This window comes from Chaetodon trifascialis, chromosome 18 (genome assembly GCF_039877785.1).
Source record: "Chaetodon trifascialis isolate fChaTrf1 chromosome 18, fChaTrf1.hap1, whole genome shotgun sequence".
NCBI lineage: Eukaryota > Metazoa > Chordata > Actinopteri > Chaetodontiformes > Chaetodontidae > Chaetodon > Chaetodon trifascialis.
This window is the reverse complement of record NC_092073.1, coordinates 18,435,581-18,452,545: the sequence shown is the minus strand read 5'-3', so window position 1 is coordinate 18,452,545 and position 16,965 is coordinate 18,435,581. Positions and strand designations below refer to the sequence as shown.

The window sequence follows — 16,965 nt, the reverse complement described above, 5'->3', positions numbered from 1 at the left end:
AACACAAGACAGAAAAATATTAAACCTACTACCTGTTGGATGAAAGAGGACAACGCCGAATGTCCACTCAAACTTACTCCTGTGAGAACTTTGGGAACTATAACACTTGTCGGTTCCTCTTAGACGATACCCTCCCTCTGTCTGCCACCCCACCCACCCAAGAGACTCCATCCAGTTCAGAGCCAGATGCAGGTTTAAAATATCGCCGAGGACAGACCGTTGGATAGAGGGCAGCTGTCCCCTTCCCCCACTTCACCACCCCTTTCTCACAGTCTTTATCTAGCAGGACAGTGGCTGCCTTCAGGCCATGCTGTTCCACCTCCGTCTGTACTTTAGAGATACTTCCAGTCCTCTTTCTTCCACAGCCTCCTTTCTTTGATTTTCTGGTCTTGAGTCTGTACTTCTCTCTGGATGAGCTTGGCCTTTTTCCAGACTTCTTGATCAGTCCTTCTTCATGTTATTTTTTCAATCCAGACTGGTCACATTGGCTCATTCATTGATGTAGAACATAATTACACCACACTGATCTATTGTCGAGGTTTGGCCTTGAAGCCGCCATCTGTAATGTGGACTTGGGGTTATGCACATGGATGGAGGTTAACATTCCTGCTCCTTGAGGGGCAACTGGTTGGCTCTGGGTCACTTAGTTTCCCAAGACATAAAAACAAGGGATTCCATGAGGAGGTCTATTCTTAGACATGAAGGCCAGCTCCAACACAGCCCGCACACAAATATAAGCAACTCACGACTTGAGACGACTGCACTCTTTGTCACTCGTGTTGAAAAGTAGCAGGATTCATAACATGTGAAACGTGTTCTGCTGCCTGAAGAGAACATGAGTCTTACCCTGTTGAGCTTCTGCAGACTGGTGGTGGGCAGAGCTGCCAGGGTTTTGTAGTCAAGCTTCAGAGGTCCAGTGCCAATATTCTATAGAGAAATGAAGACAAAACAGATGAGAAGGGGACTAGGCTCAGGTTCATTACACAACAAGGAGGAATCCATGCAATGTGAATTTGTTTTTCAGGAGGAGACTATGTGAAGAATGAATCATTACGATGAAGAAAAAGATCCACACTTCTACTATAAATATGAACTGGCTAGAGAAATTCCAGATATTCTCCATTTTTTGTTTTGTCAACAAATCCCCAAAAATGAGGTAAAGATTGATGCTTCTATAGCCTAAGCCTGGTGTTATTCTCCTGCACCACGGACCTTCACTGACGTCCGAAACAGTTAAAAACATATTAATGACTGTGACCGGGTCACACATTCCTCAACACTGTGGTTTATTCATCCAACACTCATCCAACATACCGCTAACCTGACCTGCCAGGTGGTTTGTTACATCTGGGAAGTCGTCTTTGGAAAAGGGCCGGCACTTCCAAAAAATACTTGGCAGCTGATTGGATGAACCATCTGGCTAATTTCAACCAAGCAGAACAACGAACCATGTATGATATATTCTTGTCGAAGTCAAGGATTCTCTGGGCCTCCTCTCACCACCTTTAACCTGGACTAACCTGTAGAGACTGACACCCTGCTGGTTTGCCCCTCAGAAACACCACCAACTGTTTTCACTGAAGTGTCCAGCAAAGCTGTAGGCACATCTGCCACTAAGCAAGAGTCTTTACCTGTAATCTCCCTGGATATGACTTTCACCAGTATGACTAAGCCAGTATGAATGTGGCTCAAGGCGATTTTATTTTAAAAAGACTAAAATAGAAGATTCTACTTTTCCTCAAATAGCGGGGGTGAGCAAACATGGTGAAGTCTTGTGGAGGTAGTGCTGTGGTATTTTGTGGCTCTTTTGCACAGACAGGACGGATGTCTGCAGACCTGCTGACGAGGAGTGTCTCACCTCAGTCTCCTCTTCTAGCAGGCGAGTTGCCTCCTCTCGCTCCAAGCGCATACGCTCCTTCACCAAGAAAGGCAGGGGAGGAGGAGGAGGAAGAGGAGGAGAGGATAGGAGGGAAGACACCCGACCACACACAGCCACACAGTGATGCGATGAGAGGTGAGGAGGGAGGATTCACACAAGTGTTACAGTGTGGAGAAAAACAAAGGTGGGGAAGTGGTATGGAGATGGTATTGGATGATTTTGTATCACACCAAACACACCAAAGGTAAAGGAGAGATGAGAGAAAAACAGAGGGGAAAGAAAGGATAGAATCCGCACACATTAAAAAGTACTCTATTCATTAGCTATGGGAGCAGAAAAAGCATGCAAGGTGGGACATTGCAGGAATAGCTCTGTCAAACTAAATACCCACACGGGGTGCACAGGAGAAGCGTCATTCACCCGATAACAGACCACCCTGAGCTTCTGCCTCTGAAGCTCTACCCTGACTCATGTTGGGCATTTATCTGTGCTACAATGCAGCAAAAACTGAACTCTTGTCTCTCACTGTATTGCCATCTATCTGCTGATCTGGCATAATTTACCCTCTAGAAACAGCAATGGATTTCCAGTTTCACTTACCACTTTCTCCATCTCTTCTCGCTCCCACTGTGATGTCTCTCGCACCATCTCAGACTCCTGGAGAAGAGGTGTAAGATCCTTACAATCTCAATAAATGGTCACTATTCATCCCGTAAATCTTAGCAGAAACACTGCCGGCCTAAGTCATTTAAACTTAGGCCATGTGAATTATTTCCTGGCTGCATGTGTTCTGATCAAGGCAGCACGACAAAAACCAGATCAAAGTGTGCAGAGGAACAACAGAAACTAGTTTTCAATAAACCAACAAGCCGCTACATTCCTTTAGTACGGGCAGTCTCCCAAAAGCTAATCTGGACAAAATAAACAACTGTGCTGGCGCTTTCTGGGTGCTGTAGTGAACAGATGGGTATGTGTGGTGTGCATGGTTGCAGTGAGCCGAACTCCACGGTCGTTAAAAACTCCACCTGCTGACACCAAACTGCTGTGGAAGCATAGTGTTGCTGTGACAGAATTGCTGAACAAACATCTGATTCACACGTTGACTTGATAACAAAATTGCCAAAGTGATTCCTGGTATGTGGATGATTGGCGTGTTCTCTACTTCCTGGTGTTCAAACCAGCACTGTTAACTTCCTTTAATCACGGCTTTATCTGCTGTTAGCTCAGCTGACCTGAACTTCACAGATACACATTCCGCTGTTAAGTAATTCAATCAGTGAAGACACATGATTAGTGTATAATCTGTGTTGTACCTTCTGCATGATGTCCATCTCCTCTGGGCTCAGGTCTCGGTCTATAGAAGAGATGCTTTCCATGCTGTTCTTACGGACGATTCCTGTTGCAAACGGGTTGGCGATGATGCCAGGAGATGCCTGGAAATCAACCAAAAACAGGGTTTCGTTTAAAAATTTGGTCTAAATTGAGTAAATGACATAATGTCAACACTGCAGGCAATTTATTGACCAGATCAGTCATTTTCTCAATGTTCGGACTGAGTATATACACGTCAGTTTGTATGAAGAGTATTGTTTCCTGTACGTCTCTATGCGACTGCTCGCGGTGTCTTACCTCCACGGCAGCCACTTTCTGTGGGTCGAAGCCGTCACACACCAGCATGCTCAGGGAGTCTCCTACAGCACGGAGCACTCTCACCGCCTCCGTGTGCGTCATCCCCAGCAGGCTGTGATTGTTCACCTCCAGGATACGCATACCAACCTGCAGTCTGCCGTCTCTTGCTGCTGCACCGCTTGAACTCACCTTGAGTATCGACCAAAGTACATGTAAACTGATGACTCTTGTCAAATGTGATACTATTTTTTTGTCAGTAGTGTTTATATTGTTTAATTCTGCTGTAGACAGCAGTCACGACTGAGCATGCTTGTAAATTCCTTCAAATATGGTGAGAAAACCTCAAAGTTTACAAAGAAATGATTGATTTGCAAAGTTATGGTATGTAAGGACCTTAGAGATAAAGATGCCTTCATCTGTGGCGTCAAAGGGGTTTCCTGCATGACCCTTAGCCCCTCCACGAATACTGATGCCAAGTTTCTCCCCTGGCTGTTTCTGGATCACAATTTCCTGCAATGATATATACACAGCTTGTCAGGCAAGGTAAGGTGAGGCGAGCATTTTCCTGTGTTAGTATATTTGCTTGAGCTGACGGCCTCACCTGCATCCCAGGTGGTGAAGGGTCCCTCCGTACCAACATACGGATCTCCTGCTTGTTGGCCAGCAGGGCTCGCACCGCCTCCTGGTGTGTGGCGTGACGTAGGTCAATGGAGTTCACTTCTAATATTCGGTCCCCAACACGTAGTCCACTTTGACATGCTAGACCATGAGGAATGACCTGGTGATGAGAGGGGGGGCATGGGAAGTGAGATGCAGAATATATTTTAGATGATGAAAAAATACAAAATTGGAAAACAAGGAATTTCACAAGTTTTACCTTTGAGATGAATACGCCAGGCTCGTTGATGCCGAACGGGTGGCTGGCATGATCACTGCCTCCCACGATGCTCAGGCCAAGAGGGCCACCTGACTTCACCAGGGTCACTTCCTGTTAAGAGCAGAGGTAGAAAATGTGTTGAGGCAGGAGAAGATTATTTTAACTCTAACAAAGGTGAATCAATTAAAACATAAGGTCGCATGTAACACTCATGTCTACATCTGTAACTTGTCTACCTAACACAAACAAACACACTGCACACATATCTATTCTCTGTACAGGCATAAGCCACTATTCTGAGTAGGTAAACAGCATTATTGCTGCTGCTGACTGGGAATGATACAGCTGTTATTACAGGCTAAACTCTACACAACACTATTATTTTAATTAGACCAAGCCTTCATACCATGCACCATCTTCTCTGGAACTGGACAGCATTAAGGATAAGGCAGGGGCCAAATAAACAAACATTAACACTGAGTGCTTTAATGAGGTTCCTACACCATGGTTTCATCGAACTAAAAAGCTACTCAACACACTGAAGTACTCAGGTTGCTCTTAAGAGGTCTCACCTCGATGGGATACTCGTCCTCCATTTGGCTCAGGTGATTCCCATGAAGGGAAAGGCCTTCTTCCTCCTGGTCTGGTGAATCTGAAGGTTCTGGGGGTGGAGGGGAGTGGGCTCGTGCCCGGGAGTGACCTGGAGAACCCCCTGGTGCATTCGGATCTCGCTCAACCAGGAGGGCGATGGTGGGGGAGGTGCCAGTAAGGAGCGCTACTGCCTGGTCATGCCTGGCCTCTGTCATGTCTACACCATTGATCTGGATCGACAGTGAAACCAACCACGGAGGGTGTCAGCCCACCAGGACGCTCCCAAAAACAGAGGGCCATACTTGCCATTGGCACGATGAACATTAAAAAACAAATACAGGCCTGAAACGGCGAGCTGTCATCTCTCATCTAATTCTACAGCTCATCACTCAAAACTATTTCCCACTATTTATTAAACATCTGAAACACTCTGACACTGAATTCAGCGAGAGTTTGTGAGTGCACCAAAGTGAGTACTGTTATTTAAAGAAGAACCCAACACCTATACAGAACAACAGGAGCAGGCAGAGAAGAAGAGGGAGCGGGCTGCTGCAGGCAAGGCTACGAGCAAGCAAAGCTATTTTTTAAGTCATGAAATCCCCTGAAGTCAGACTGCTTGTGCTGCTAACTTTCAATCTAACCAGTTCAACACTTGTTCACCCCTTCTTGCCTTTTTTTACTTAAAACACAAGTGGAAGTGTGTAGTTTCTCCAAAAGTTTTGATTTTAAGTCAACAAAGGCAAGCAGGGAAGTCCTTAAACAGCTTTTGTTAAGAAGAATGATTCAGTCATTAGTGTTGCTAACCTTGGGTTTTGGATTAGGGGGTATCTTTCAGGCATGCACAGTCTTAAAAACTGTACTCCAAAGTGACAAGCAGAGGTCAGCGCTGACCCGACAGTACCAGCTCTTACCATCGACTGATATGCCTCCACACCCGCTGCCATGGTAACACACGGATGTATCCTACCATGTCAGCGGAGCTTCAGGCTCAGCCCACTCCACCCCAAAACCACACCCACCACCAAGCAGGCAAAGAGGTGCACGTAATGCATTAGTGAGCATGCAGATGGAGAGAATGTGAGAAAGAGAGAAAAGGGGCAGCCTACAAAGAGACAATAGAAAAAGAGCTGAACAACTGCTGGAAGAAAGAGGAGACCGGGAAAAAAGCAAAGAGATTCAGGAAGCTTTTCTGCGATTCCCAGAGAGCACGATGTGCAGTCAACAAACAGTTAAGAGCAGGAGCAGTTTCACATTCGACATACTGGGAGAGGAAGCTCAGGATGCATCAAAATTGAATTGGTTTACAACAATAACATGTGATGAACAAGTGTGAATGCGTGTGATTGGATAAAAACATGCAACTCAAGAGTTACTCATATGCTGACAGGACAAGGAGAACAAAGCCAAGCGTGGAGCGCGATCAGCGGCGGAAACAAAAGAGCGTGCAGGATCCCTTTAGCAGTGAAACACACAACCTCAATCCTGCACTATTTCACCAAAACAGCTACGGCTTGTTTCTGAGGAGACACTGAGGGTCAGAATGAGGACTGTGTTAGTAATCTGTCTCAGCTGGTGAGTTAACTGTCTGCATGTGATCAGCATGGGACTGAACACAAGTCAGCCTGAGCGATCTGAGATATGCCAAGACTAAGCTTGAGTGATGAGAGCAGTGTTGCAAGCATAATTACAATGGGAATACTAAAGCATATAGTACTGATGGCAAACATCAAGTGTTTCCTTTACAATGTATAAGATGGGACCCCCAAGAACAGCCCTCCAAAAAACTAAGAACTACAGTTGCTGTAACAACATCAATGTCAGCATATACTGTATCCTATTTCAAACCTTAAATAATGGAAGAGAAAAGGGGAAGAAACAAAGATTCCCTTTCTCACGTCCATGAAAACATTGTAAAGGAAACCCTGTTGTGATCACACAGAACACGATGATGCCCAGATGTGGATGTGGAGGGGATGTGTAGTACTCACAGAGATCACCCTGTCGCCTACACGCAGTGTGCTGTCTCTGTGTGCAGCGCCCCCTTCTGCGATGCGAGAGATGTAGATTCCCTGAAACAGAAGAGAATTATGTCAATCTTTTATGTACATTTATGGATAAGTTACTCCTAAGTACTATGCACTCTCAAAGGCTGCTTTAAAAGAACTACACATAAGAGAGGTGTCGCTTATACAGCCTACCGTTATTAAAATGGTTTAGTAAGTGGGAGAGGTTACCTAATTATTCCACAGATCTTTCCTGGCCTCCCCTGCCAGTGTATCAAATTAGACAGGGTCGGTGCTAAACTGGTGCAACAGGTTGCAATGCTGTGATGAATCAGTGCGCGATTACTGTGAGCTGTCTATAGGAGAGTCAGTCAGTGCGTGATATTCCAGAGTGGATCTGAGCCGTTTCCTTTATTCATTACCACTGACATGTTTTATATAGGTGGTTCTGTGACATGAGCAGCCCACAGTGCCACAAACTGCGATATAAAGTTGAACACATGAACAAGCTGACCCACACATACATTACAACCGATTAACAGAGTAGCGTGTCATTAGGACACATAGGACTCTGCACGTGCACAAGCAGCTCATTAAAAATCGAGAGCCTTGAGACATACTGTCCCTTTGCTCAATCAAATTACACAATTTGTTTAACCCAATAAAAACTGTAAGTCTGCCTCACCAGAAAGAAATGCGTGAACACATGCAGGGGTAAAGTCTACTGCGCTGCCTCCTCAGATCAACTGACAACCAACCAAGTCACTGCATCCATTTCAAAAAGCTTTTGAAAGACAGGCAGGACTTACAGTCAGACCCGCCTAAATCCTAAAGTTTATGAGTCCTTTCCTCTTTGTGGGCTTGTTGAGCTGCGTGAGTTGCACTGCAGCGTTGCGCTGGCCCAGATATACACCTCACCCCATCCGATTACAGTGGACCTATCTGGTGTCAAGGCTGGCTATTCATATCTCCGTCTCCCTGGTGATGACTGTAAACGCTGTGGCTAGAATAGATGCTGTTAAAAGACAGATCCCTGCGACTGAAACAGTTACTGCAAACACTGTGACCCAACTTCAAAGCTGCACCTCCCATTTAGTGACTGTATAGTAGATTGTCTTAAGTTTCAGATCATCTCTCAGCATCATCTCTTCACTGACACCCATGATCTCAATCGACTACAGACGGAAATATTTGCCATTTTTGCCTTAAAAAAAATTAATGATTTGGCTGAATAAACCTTTAATTATCAAAATCTCTCGCTCTCACCGTGTCTCCTGTGCGGTAGGGTGTGGAGCCTTTGCCTCCAGCGATGCTGAATCCCAGCCCCTTGTCGTTTCGGATCAGGCTGGTGGAGAGCCGCTGTTGAGGCCCGCTGGGACTTGTCTCTAAGTTGAAGGCGAGGCCACTGCTCCGTCTCTCACGTGGGAAGTAGTCGTCCTCTGGCCTCAGCGGCGTGGTGGTGATGGCGTTCTCTGGCTCCACCATACGCTCACGCAGCACCGTCATGGAGACTGTGGCACCAGAGCTACGGAGAGCTTCAACAGCTGTGTGATGTTCTGCTTCGTGGAGGTCCACTCCATTAACCTGAGACAGAGAGACAGAGAGAGTGACTGACTTGCAATGCTATTAACATCTTATTAGACAACAGAGGAAAGAGTTGCTACGGACAAAAAGGCAAAGTCCTCAGAAAATACTTTACCTCGAGGAGTTTGTCGCCCACTTTCACCCCTGCTCTGGCTGCAGGACCCTCCTCAGATACTCTGGAGATGAAGATTCCCTTTACACGCAAACAAAAAGAAAAATAATCAGTTTGTATAATCAAACTTCGTCTGATTTCTCAAACATATCCAGACTCCAGGTACAGACGTTACCTCATCATCTCCCTTGTAAGGTGTAGATCCTTTCCCTCCAGCAATGCTGATACCCAGGCCGCCTGTTTGTCGCTGGATGGTCAGGGTGTGCTGCAAGTTAAGGAGGGGGGAGTCAGCACCAGTGAAACCTCTCTAAACACCACTCAGCTCAGGACAGACAGAGAGGGAGGGGAGCCCATAATGTTGTTATTTACTGATTTTGTATTTTAAGAATTTATTTTCACATCTTAAACTTTCTGATATATGTTATGGGTGACCTCCCTCCTTCTGCCAGAGGGTGGCGTCAATCATCACAGCAGCATCCCGCCTTCATCATGCCAACAGATGGATGGAGAGACACTTTGACTTGTCCTGGAGCCTAATGTCAGTTTAAGTGGACGATTTGTGCCTTTAAGACTTTTTGCAATTAAGTTTTGTGTTTCTAAGAAATAATTACTTTCAATTTCAGCAGCACCACTTAACTGACAGTAAACTTCAGACATAAAGGGAAAAAAAAACAAACTGTCTGACGCCCTCTTTAATTGGACTCACAGAGGCTTAACTCTACCTGTTTTGTGTATGTATGGAAGAAGGGACTTTAAAAAATGCAAGGTAAACACTAAATAACTCATAACAGACTGAGTACTGTATATTCTGTGTACTTGCAAGCCATGCAAAAAGGGGGAGGAATGGAGACAAATGAGGGACAGGTGGAAGGAAAAAGGGAAATGTCAAAGAGTCACAGATGAAGAGAGTGTGCTGTGTCCTGGATAAGGAGACGGTTTTGGAGCTGTAGTGCAGATACCCCAGCATTTGTTGTAAGAATAACAAAGCAGACTTTAACTGTGGTACAAAAGGGAACTTAAGATTCAGTAAAGGTTTTCTTCAACATGAAGAAACAGTGTTGGAGATTCTTCAACAACACTATGAACAAAACATGCTAAATGTTTGAAAATGAAAAAAAAAACAACAAGGATGATTAACAATGCAGTAATCAAGTGCAATTTCCTACAACTTTAATACTTGACTCATGACAGCCATGTGCAATCTACATTATTAAAATTAGATGACTGAGAAGTAAACTTCATCCATCTTCATCAATCTGGAGCTCCTCCTCTGGTTGGCAGTTGAGTTACCTGCTATGTACAAAAACAAAAACAAAAAAAACCCACATAGAGGAAGCTGTCGAGGCAGACCGGCCTCATCACAGTGCAACCAGCCCATTCATTCCAGGGCAACACAGCATGGACAGACAGATGAAAAGGAGCAAAGCAGCAAAAGCAGAGGAAAGGTAGAGTACCAGAGATGTAGTGTGGCAGAAGCTGATGCTGGACTGGGATTTATACTGCTGCGGGAATGCCAACATGTTGGTAAAACATGGCAGGATGACACATATGCAGCCTAAAATTTCTAAACATTCTGGAGATATGGTTCAACTTTAGGAGGACAAAGCAACCAGGGAACTAATAATTGCTTGGGAAGGTCAGGGTTTCTGACAAATTAATAATATTTGGCAGGACGCCCAAAGAGCATTTCTTGTTTCGGGTGCTGTGTCATGTCCAAAGCTGCTGTTTAATCTGGCCTTACACTGCAGAAACACGATGCAGGGGTGGTCGATTCTACATTACATGCAATGATATGGATATTACTGAAAGTCATGAGGCATTACAGAGCACGCTCTTACTGAAGTATAATCATAATTCCAAACAAATGGGCTGCACCCTACAAATGATCAAGGAGCAAAACAAATACGAGCAACAAATAAGTGTCACTTATTTGACACCAACACACCTAAAACGCTATAATCAGAGGTAAGTCGTATGTTTACCGTAACTCCCTGTGGATAAGAACTAAGGTAGCGTTAGCATCACCAGTGTCACATTCTGTAATTTAATGGATTTTACAATGCCGCCATTACTGTGATAAATGTTTAAGCATATTAAAAATGTGCTTTGCTGTGGCAGCAATAACACGCAGGAGAGGACTACGCTCGTACTCACAGAACTATAGTTACACCCAGTAACTACGGCTTTCCTCGCTAACACCAACTCTGGTAACATGAGGATGTGGAAGGTAGGAGCAAAGTGCACCAATTTCTCTGTTGCTGGCTGCAAGATTCAACACGAAAGTCTTCATCTACTCCCACCATCCAGAAAGTGCAGATCCAGTTTGTTGAGTTTAGTTTATTTTTGACAGAAAATGTCCCTGCAAAAACTCATATGTGTACAAACCACTTTGCGTCAGACTGCTTTCACAACGAAGGCCAGCACAGAACAGGATTTGCTTGAAAACTGAAGCTCATGGATGGATCGACTGAATTTGGAGCCTGACATTTTTATGTTGCTTTACTGTTTATTTTGCAGATTAGCCTGTTGAACTTGGCATCAGTGAATTCTGTGGAATGTGACTCGCTCCTAATGCAGGTCCAAAGCAATGTGGGAGCATTTAATATTGAGGGACAGTCAAGAGAATTGTATGAACATTAAGCTTCATTTGAAGCTAATTAAATACCAACAGCTGCAGCAGGTTTGACACGGGAAACTGTTTTTACACGATGCTTTTTGTGGAACTCAGCTGGCTTTGTTATTACCTGACCAACAAACGTGATTTAAATTTTAGGTACTCGGAACTTGAACATGGGATATACATTTCTCAGTCCTCCTCTTCTCAGTACCTCTTCTGTCCTAAATAGAAAGAAAAGTTGGCCAATGCCTACCTCACTGGCCAGGAGTTCATTCTGTCCAATGAAAAACAGGAGTGCATTTAGATAAATAAAATATGGGTACCTCATTCCCACATCCAGCTTCTGCCACACTGGCCATCTTACAAATGAGCAGTGGTTAGGGGGTCCCTATTGATTGGCTTGGTTTAACCATGGATTTTCTGTGGGTATTTTCTATACCTCTGAATACAGATGGGTGAATGAGGGGGTGAGTGAAGAACATAGAGAGACAGATCGGACGGGAAAGAGTATGTACAGACCTCTTCCTCCTCAATTCGAGCAGGTTCAATCAGCAGATTATTGACTTGATCAAATGACACCCCCTGTTAGGACAGGAACCAGCGAGAGGCATGCGGATTAGTCAGGCCAAAATAAAAATATGCTCACACGCACAAAAAACCTCTCACACTCTCCATACATTTCACCAAACACACCCAACACTCCACTGTCTGCTTGCAGGTTGTGGGGACCTCCAAGTCCACTGGGGTGGACCACCTTGAAGCAGATGCAATCTCACACTCACTCCCCAGCCACCAGAAGCAAATACAGGCAGAGACGGAAAGACAAGACCAAGAAGCTGAGCTACAGTGCAAAACACACAGTGTAGACAGAGCGGATAAGAGAAGGCAAAAGCTCCCATACCAGCCTCCACACCACAGAGAGCCAACACCTCCAGTAGCAAGCTTTCATTTAGACAACAGGCCTACCTTTGTTAAACAAAAAAACCCTCTACATTAAAGTACACTTTCACCCTATAAAAAACAAAATATCTACTAGGTAATTTTCAAAGTCATTTACAGAAAGTTCAACAAAAACGGTTCCAGAAAACCAGAGCAATAATAAAAAGAGTTTTGTCCTGATGAATTTGATTAATGCCGAATCTTACTCTCTAAAATAATCGAAACATCCCATAAACGGTTCATATAACACGACACGAAGAAGACTCGTTGGATCTCACATTCCAGCTCTGCCAATAAACGTTCTGGTTGGTCTGAGGTCAGCCACACAAACAAACCCCCACTCATAAACACACACAAAACAGATTTGGTGAGACGATGTGTGATCACAGTGTTAAAAAGGATTTCTACAATCAGCATCATAAATCATAAAATTTCATTAAGTCTCCCCAAATACTAATGATCAAAGAGATTCATTTTCACCAGAGCAGACACTCACTCCATACATACTCACGAGCACACACACGCACATGGTGTTATAAGAGCAGAGTGTGAAAATGTAATTATTCAATTAAATCAGGAGATGGTTGATAAATATGATGAGAAGTTTAGTTCTGAGCTGGGCCAGCGTTGAGCAAGAAAGGCCTTCAGCTGCTTGTGTGGAAGGGAAATTATCGTTTGACATCAAAGAATTCATGTCTGTTATCGATAAAGATCGAGAAGCTACCTCAGATGGAAATAAAGGTTTAAAGTAGAACCTCTCTCATTTGAGACATATGAGACAATGTGTGCACACTTTTTACGTGTCAAAGAAATCTAAATGCTGAACTGGAAAGTATTATCAGCAACGACATCTGAGTTTTTGTAAGTGGTGAGGAAATCTCGTCTTTGGCACAGAGCAAAGACAAAGCGAAGATCTTAAGCAGGCTGTTGGCGAGCTTGCGATCAAACCATAAGATCAACTTCTGAGAAAAAAACACTCCCCTTCATTTATAGCCGAAGGGGAGACGTCTTCATTACCACAATGACAGTGCATGCAATGCCGCACCCTTAGTAATGCTCCAAACTGAATGCAGCCTCCAAGGTGGTAAGGGCACTTTATGCAGACAGTATTATGTGTCTGCATAGAGGCAATGAGCAAGCAGAAAATATATTCCATTCAAATATATTCTTAAAACATGAATTGACTTAATAAGCTAAGAAACTCACTTTACACACTAACTTTTCTGCCAACTGTATGCCCTGTTGCACCACTTCCTTGTACTTGCTTTCCATATGTGCAGGTGAGGAAAATAATGTGTTCCTGCTTAAAATATGTGACAATTCCTCCACAGCTATCTTTCACCTTCCTGCACTGTGCCGGGATCCCTCCTTTACCTTTACTTGACTGGAGTTGACCTGGTGCCGGCTGTCCTCTATCTCCTCCATTCTGCGATGATGCTGAGGGGTGCATAGACTTTGCCCTTCCTCCTCATCCTGCTCGTCCTCAGCGGCCTGTGTCGGCGAGCTGAGGCCATCGGGGCTGAAGCCCTGCAGCAGCGCAGCCACAGCCTCAGGCTTGGGCAGTTTGGTGATCTTGAAGTGCTTCTTGTAGTGTGGCGTGTCCTTTCTGATCAGACGCTGCTTCTCTGCGGGAAAGGTCGGCCTCTCGTCTTCCTCCTCACTCCTCTCGCCATCTTCCCCGTCCTCCTCGTCGTCCTCGTCCCCACCACGGATGATGGGCTCCTCTGCAAAGTGCACAGTGGGCTGGAGAAAAGAGGAGTTGAGATTTAAGCTTAAAACAGGGGCGACTACAGTGAATTTTCTCTTGGTTAGAAGGATCATCAGCTGGAGAATTTCATGTTTTGGCCTGTTTTAGCCAAGTCAATATATACAATGTTCACAACACTGTGGATAAGATGTTTTAAATATTTACCTCAATGTACTCCACCTCCATCTCATCCAGTTCTTCCTCCTCCTGAGGGGAGTGGCCGTCTACAAGGTCCTCCCTCTGCGAGGTTGCAGTAACATTGTGTCTGTCATCATGGGAGGTGGCCGACAATGTGCTATTGGACACCTGAGACTCATGGCTCTGATTGGACAGGTCACTGAGCCGCTTCTCCTAAAACCAAAAGCAAAGTGCACCAGTGAATAATGATGCAAAGCTGGAGAGGCATTTCTGGCTAAAACTGTTTTTTGTTTACTTCCTACAGCAGAAGCAGGTGATTTCTGTCACCAGCCAGGTAATCAGCCAGAATGATGTATGTACCTGTGGATCAACGGCCTCTTCCTCCCCATCAGGCCTGGATGTGTAGGCTTCATTCCTCCTCTCCTCAATCACCTTCTTCATCACCTTCAGCTCACTCGGGTGTGGTGTGGCTCTGCGCTGAAGGCCCTGAGACAAATAGAAACAGGATGAAAAAATGAATTCAAGTTCAATCTTCAATCACAACTAGCTGAAACAAATGACAGCAGAGATGGCATTGTGACACTGTATTGTCATGTTTCCTCACTCTGCGCTCTGCGGCAGCCTCGTCATCCTCCTCCTCTACTTTGGTCTCCTCCTGGAACTGAATGACTGACACTCGGTTCAGGTTGCTGTCCGTCCAACTGTCATCCACACTGTTCTGCAGCAAGTTCTCTGTAGAAAAGGAAGGAAGAGAGTGAAGGAGAGAAAGATGTCAGGCTGGCCTTACAACATGTACAGAAGATTCCAGAAGACTTTTCTTAAATACTGGATGTGATAAGTGCTACTCACCTAAGCTCGGAGAAGGCTGCTGGGGTAGTAAATAGCAGGTCAACACCTTCTCTCCGGTGCGCTCGTCATCCTCTGTCTGGAACTTGAGCATTGGCTGTGACTGGTTCTCTGCGAGCCACATGGCCTTCAGATTGAGGTTTGTCAGGGCAAAAGGCAGGTTTTGTAATCTGGACAAAGAAAGGATGAGGTAAGTGAGTAAAAACAAAATGTCCTCCACCTTATACTTCTGTAGCCTTTAATAGTTAAAACTGGTGATCACAAAACTCTCTAACTGAAAGTTGAGAGTTCAAAGAAACTCCATAAATTGATGTATTCAATAAGCATTCTTGTGTCCTGATTAAATTAGAAAAAATAAATCACAGGAATAACCTTCATTATCCTGTAGAGACCTTGCTCCCTCTGAAACTTTTCGGAAATGACCAAAGACCCTTTGACAATGATGCATTTGCTGGAGTTCTTCTCATACATAATTTCCATAACTTAACACTACAGCTCTGAAAATCCATCTACGTGAGCTTATATTGTTGTCCTGATCACGTTAAAAGGGCAACACTGCTGGAGCAATGTCTCTGCAGGATGCTTGTGACACGAAGAGCCCATTTTGGCAAAGGCATTCTATTTATATCTTTAACCTCAGCACAAAAAGCTGCTGTATATTATTTACAGTTCGGGGTGTTAAGTGAGGTTTACCTGTTTCCAGCCACATCCAGCACATGCAGCTCAGTGGCATCTGCAAGCTCAGCAGGCAGTTTGCCCAGGCGGTTGTCTCTCAGTGAGAGAACGTTGAGGCTGGCACAGCCGCCCAGTTCTTTGGGCACACTGCCCAAACGGTTGCGGTCTACATTCAGGTTGGTCAGCTTCTTCAGCTTGCCCAGCGAGCGAGGAAGTGACTTTAAGGGAGAGAGACGGAAGTCAATAATCAGCAAAAATGAGGATGAAGCTGAACAGCTGTTAATTGGACTTAAGTATTAATGCTTAAATCCCAACCAGGGAGGTGCAAGGCTGCTGGAGGAGGTTTATGTCTCCCTACCTGTAAAAGGTTCTCGGTCAAGACGAGTTCCGTGAGGTTTTCACACTCTCCTATTGAATCAGTCAGGTGGGTCAATCTGTTCTGATCCACCTTCAAGATGGACAGCTGCTTCAGGCAGCCTGGGCACAAAACACACACAAAAAACATACCATTTTACAAGCTGTAGCAAAAAGACACTAATACTAGATGTGGCATGTTAGACTGGTGCTCTAGAATCAAATAAATTCAATTAAAAACAGAAGAACTGCAGCTGTTGTGCCTGTGCTACTCTTCACTGGCATTGTATTTCCAGTAGGGGGCAGTGCTGTTCTTATGTAACAGAGCACTGTCTCCAAACACATAGTTGGCCTTTCCCCAGAGTTTACTTAAACTAGTGCTGCCTAATTAGATGGAAACTTTTCCCTAGTACCTAAAGACATACACTTTGTTCACAGAAAGCACAAGGACAAAAGAAAACTAAACACTAATCACATTTGGCCAAATTGTTGCTATTCTTTCATGTCACCTAGTATTGGTCTTATTTCTATCTTGTCATTTGAGAAACACTTGACCAGCTTGAGCCCTCACACATTGAATGGAGGCTGTCCATCGAGAGAGTAGGGGTGCCAAAACAAGGGACTCTGTTAAAACAACGCAAACACTGCAGGATGGCCAGCAAAAAAGATGGACCAAGCTAAACTTTTGCTGCAATGCAACACGACATCATCTGGCACAGCGCTGTGTTAGCTAATCAAATAGATGCAAGCACACAGTCCTGGTGGTGGATTACTTTGTATCATGGACCATATTTCTGCTTTTACCTGACAATCGTCATGACAAAAGGTAAGATAACTGATGACTGAAGACTGTACAGGGTTGAAATAATGTCTGTGTGCATTACAAACCATTGTGCAGTGTTTTGGCATCCAGTAAGCCATTTATTCAACTTTCTGGATCATAGTTTATGTCCCTGTGGTGCCTTAGACAACAC

At 44.6% G+C, this 16,965-nt stretch overlaps 1 protein-coding gene across 4 annotated transcripts in view; it reads right to left on the bottom strand.

Moving 5' to 3' along the window:
- Positions 1-16,965, bottom strand: part of scrib (scribble planar cell polarity protein) — a 60,086-nt gene that overhangs the window by 13,618 nt on the left and 29,503 nt on the right. For 2 of the 4 annotated variants that reach the window (XM_070986125.1, XM_070986121.1), the window contains exons 9-29: positions 15,996-16,114; positions 15,656-15,855; positions 14,966-15,132; positions 14,721-14,848; positions 14,477-14,602; positions 14,144-14,329; positions 13,606-13,974; positions 11,812-11,874; positions 8,851-8,940; positions 8,679-8,756; positions 8,246-8,563; positions 6,965-7,045; positions 4,958-5,206; positions 4,386-4,496; positions 4,110-4,286; positions 3,902-4,018; positions 3,509-3,697; positions 3,193-3,312; positions 2,480-2,536; positions 1,859-1,915; positions 847-927 (exon numbers count right to left, since the gene is read on the bottom strand). In XM_070986125.1, the coding sequence (XP_070842226.1) occupies positions 847-927; positions 1,859-1,915; positions 2,480-2,536; positions 3,193-3,312; positions 3,509-3,697; positions 3,902-4,018; positions 4,110-4,286; positions 4,386-4,496; positions 4,958-5,206; positions 6,965-7,045; positions 8,246-8,563; positions 8,679-8,756; positions 8,851-8,940; positions 11,812-11,874; positions 13,606-13,974; positions 14,144-14,329; positions 14,477-14,602; positions 14,721-14,848; positions 14,966-15,132; positions 15,656-15,855; positions 15,996-16,114 (3,083 nt within the window). Of the gene's footprint in view, positions 1-846; positions 928-1,858; positions 1,916-2,479; positions 2,537-3,192; positions 3,313-3,508; positions 3,698-3,901; positions 4,019-4,109; positions 4,287-4,385; positions 4,497-4,791; positions 4,813-4,957; positions 5,207-6,964; positions 7,046-8,245; positions 8,564-8,678; positions 8,757-8,850; positions 8,941-11,811; positions 11,875-13,605; positions 13,975-14,143; positions 14,330-14,476; positions 14,603-14,720; positions 14,849-14,965; positions 15,133-15,655; positions 15,856-15,995; positions 16,115-16,965 lie in introns of all 4 variants that reach the window. The other 2 variants (XM_070986122.1, XM_070986124.1) reach the window with 2 other exon arrangements.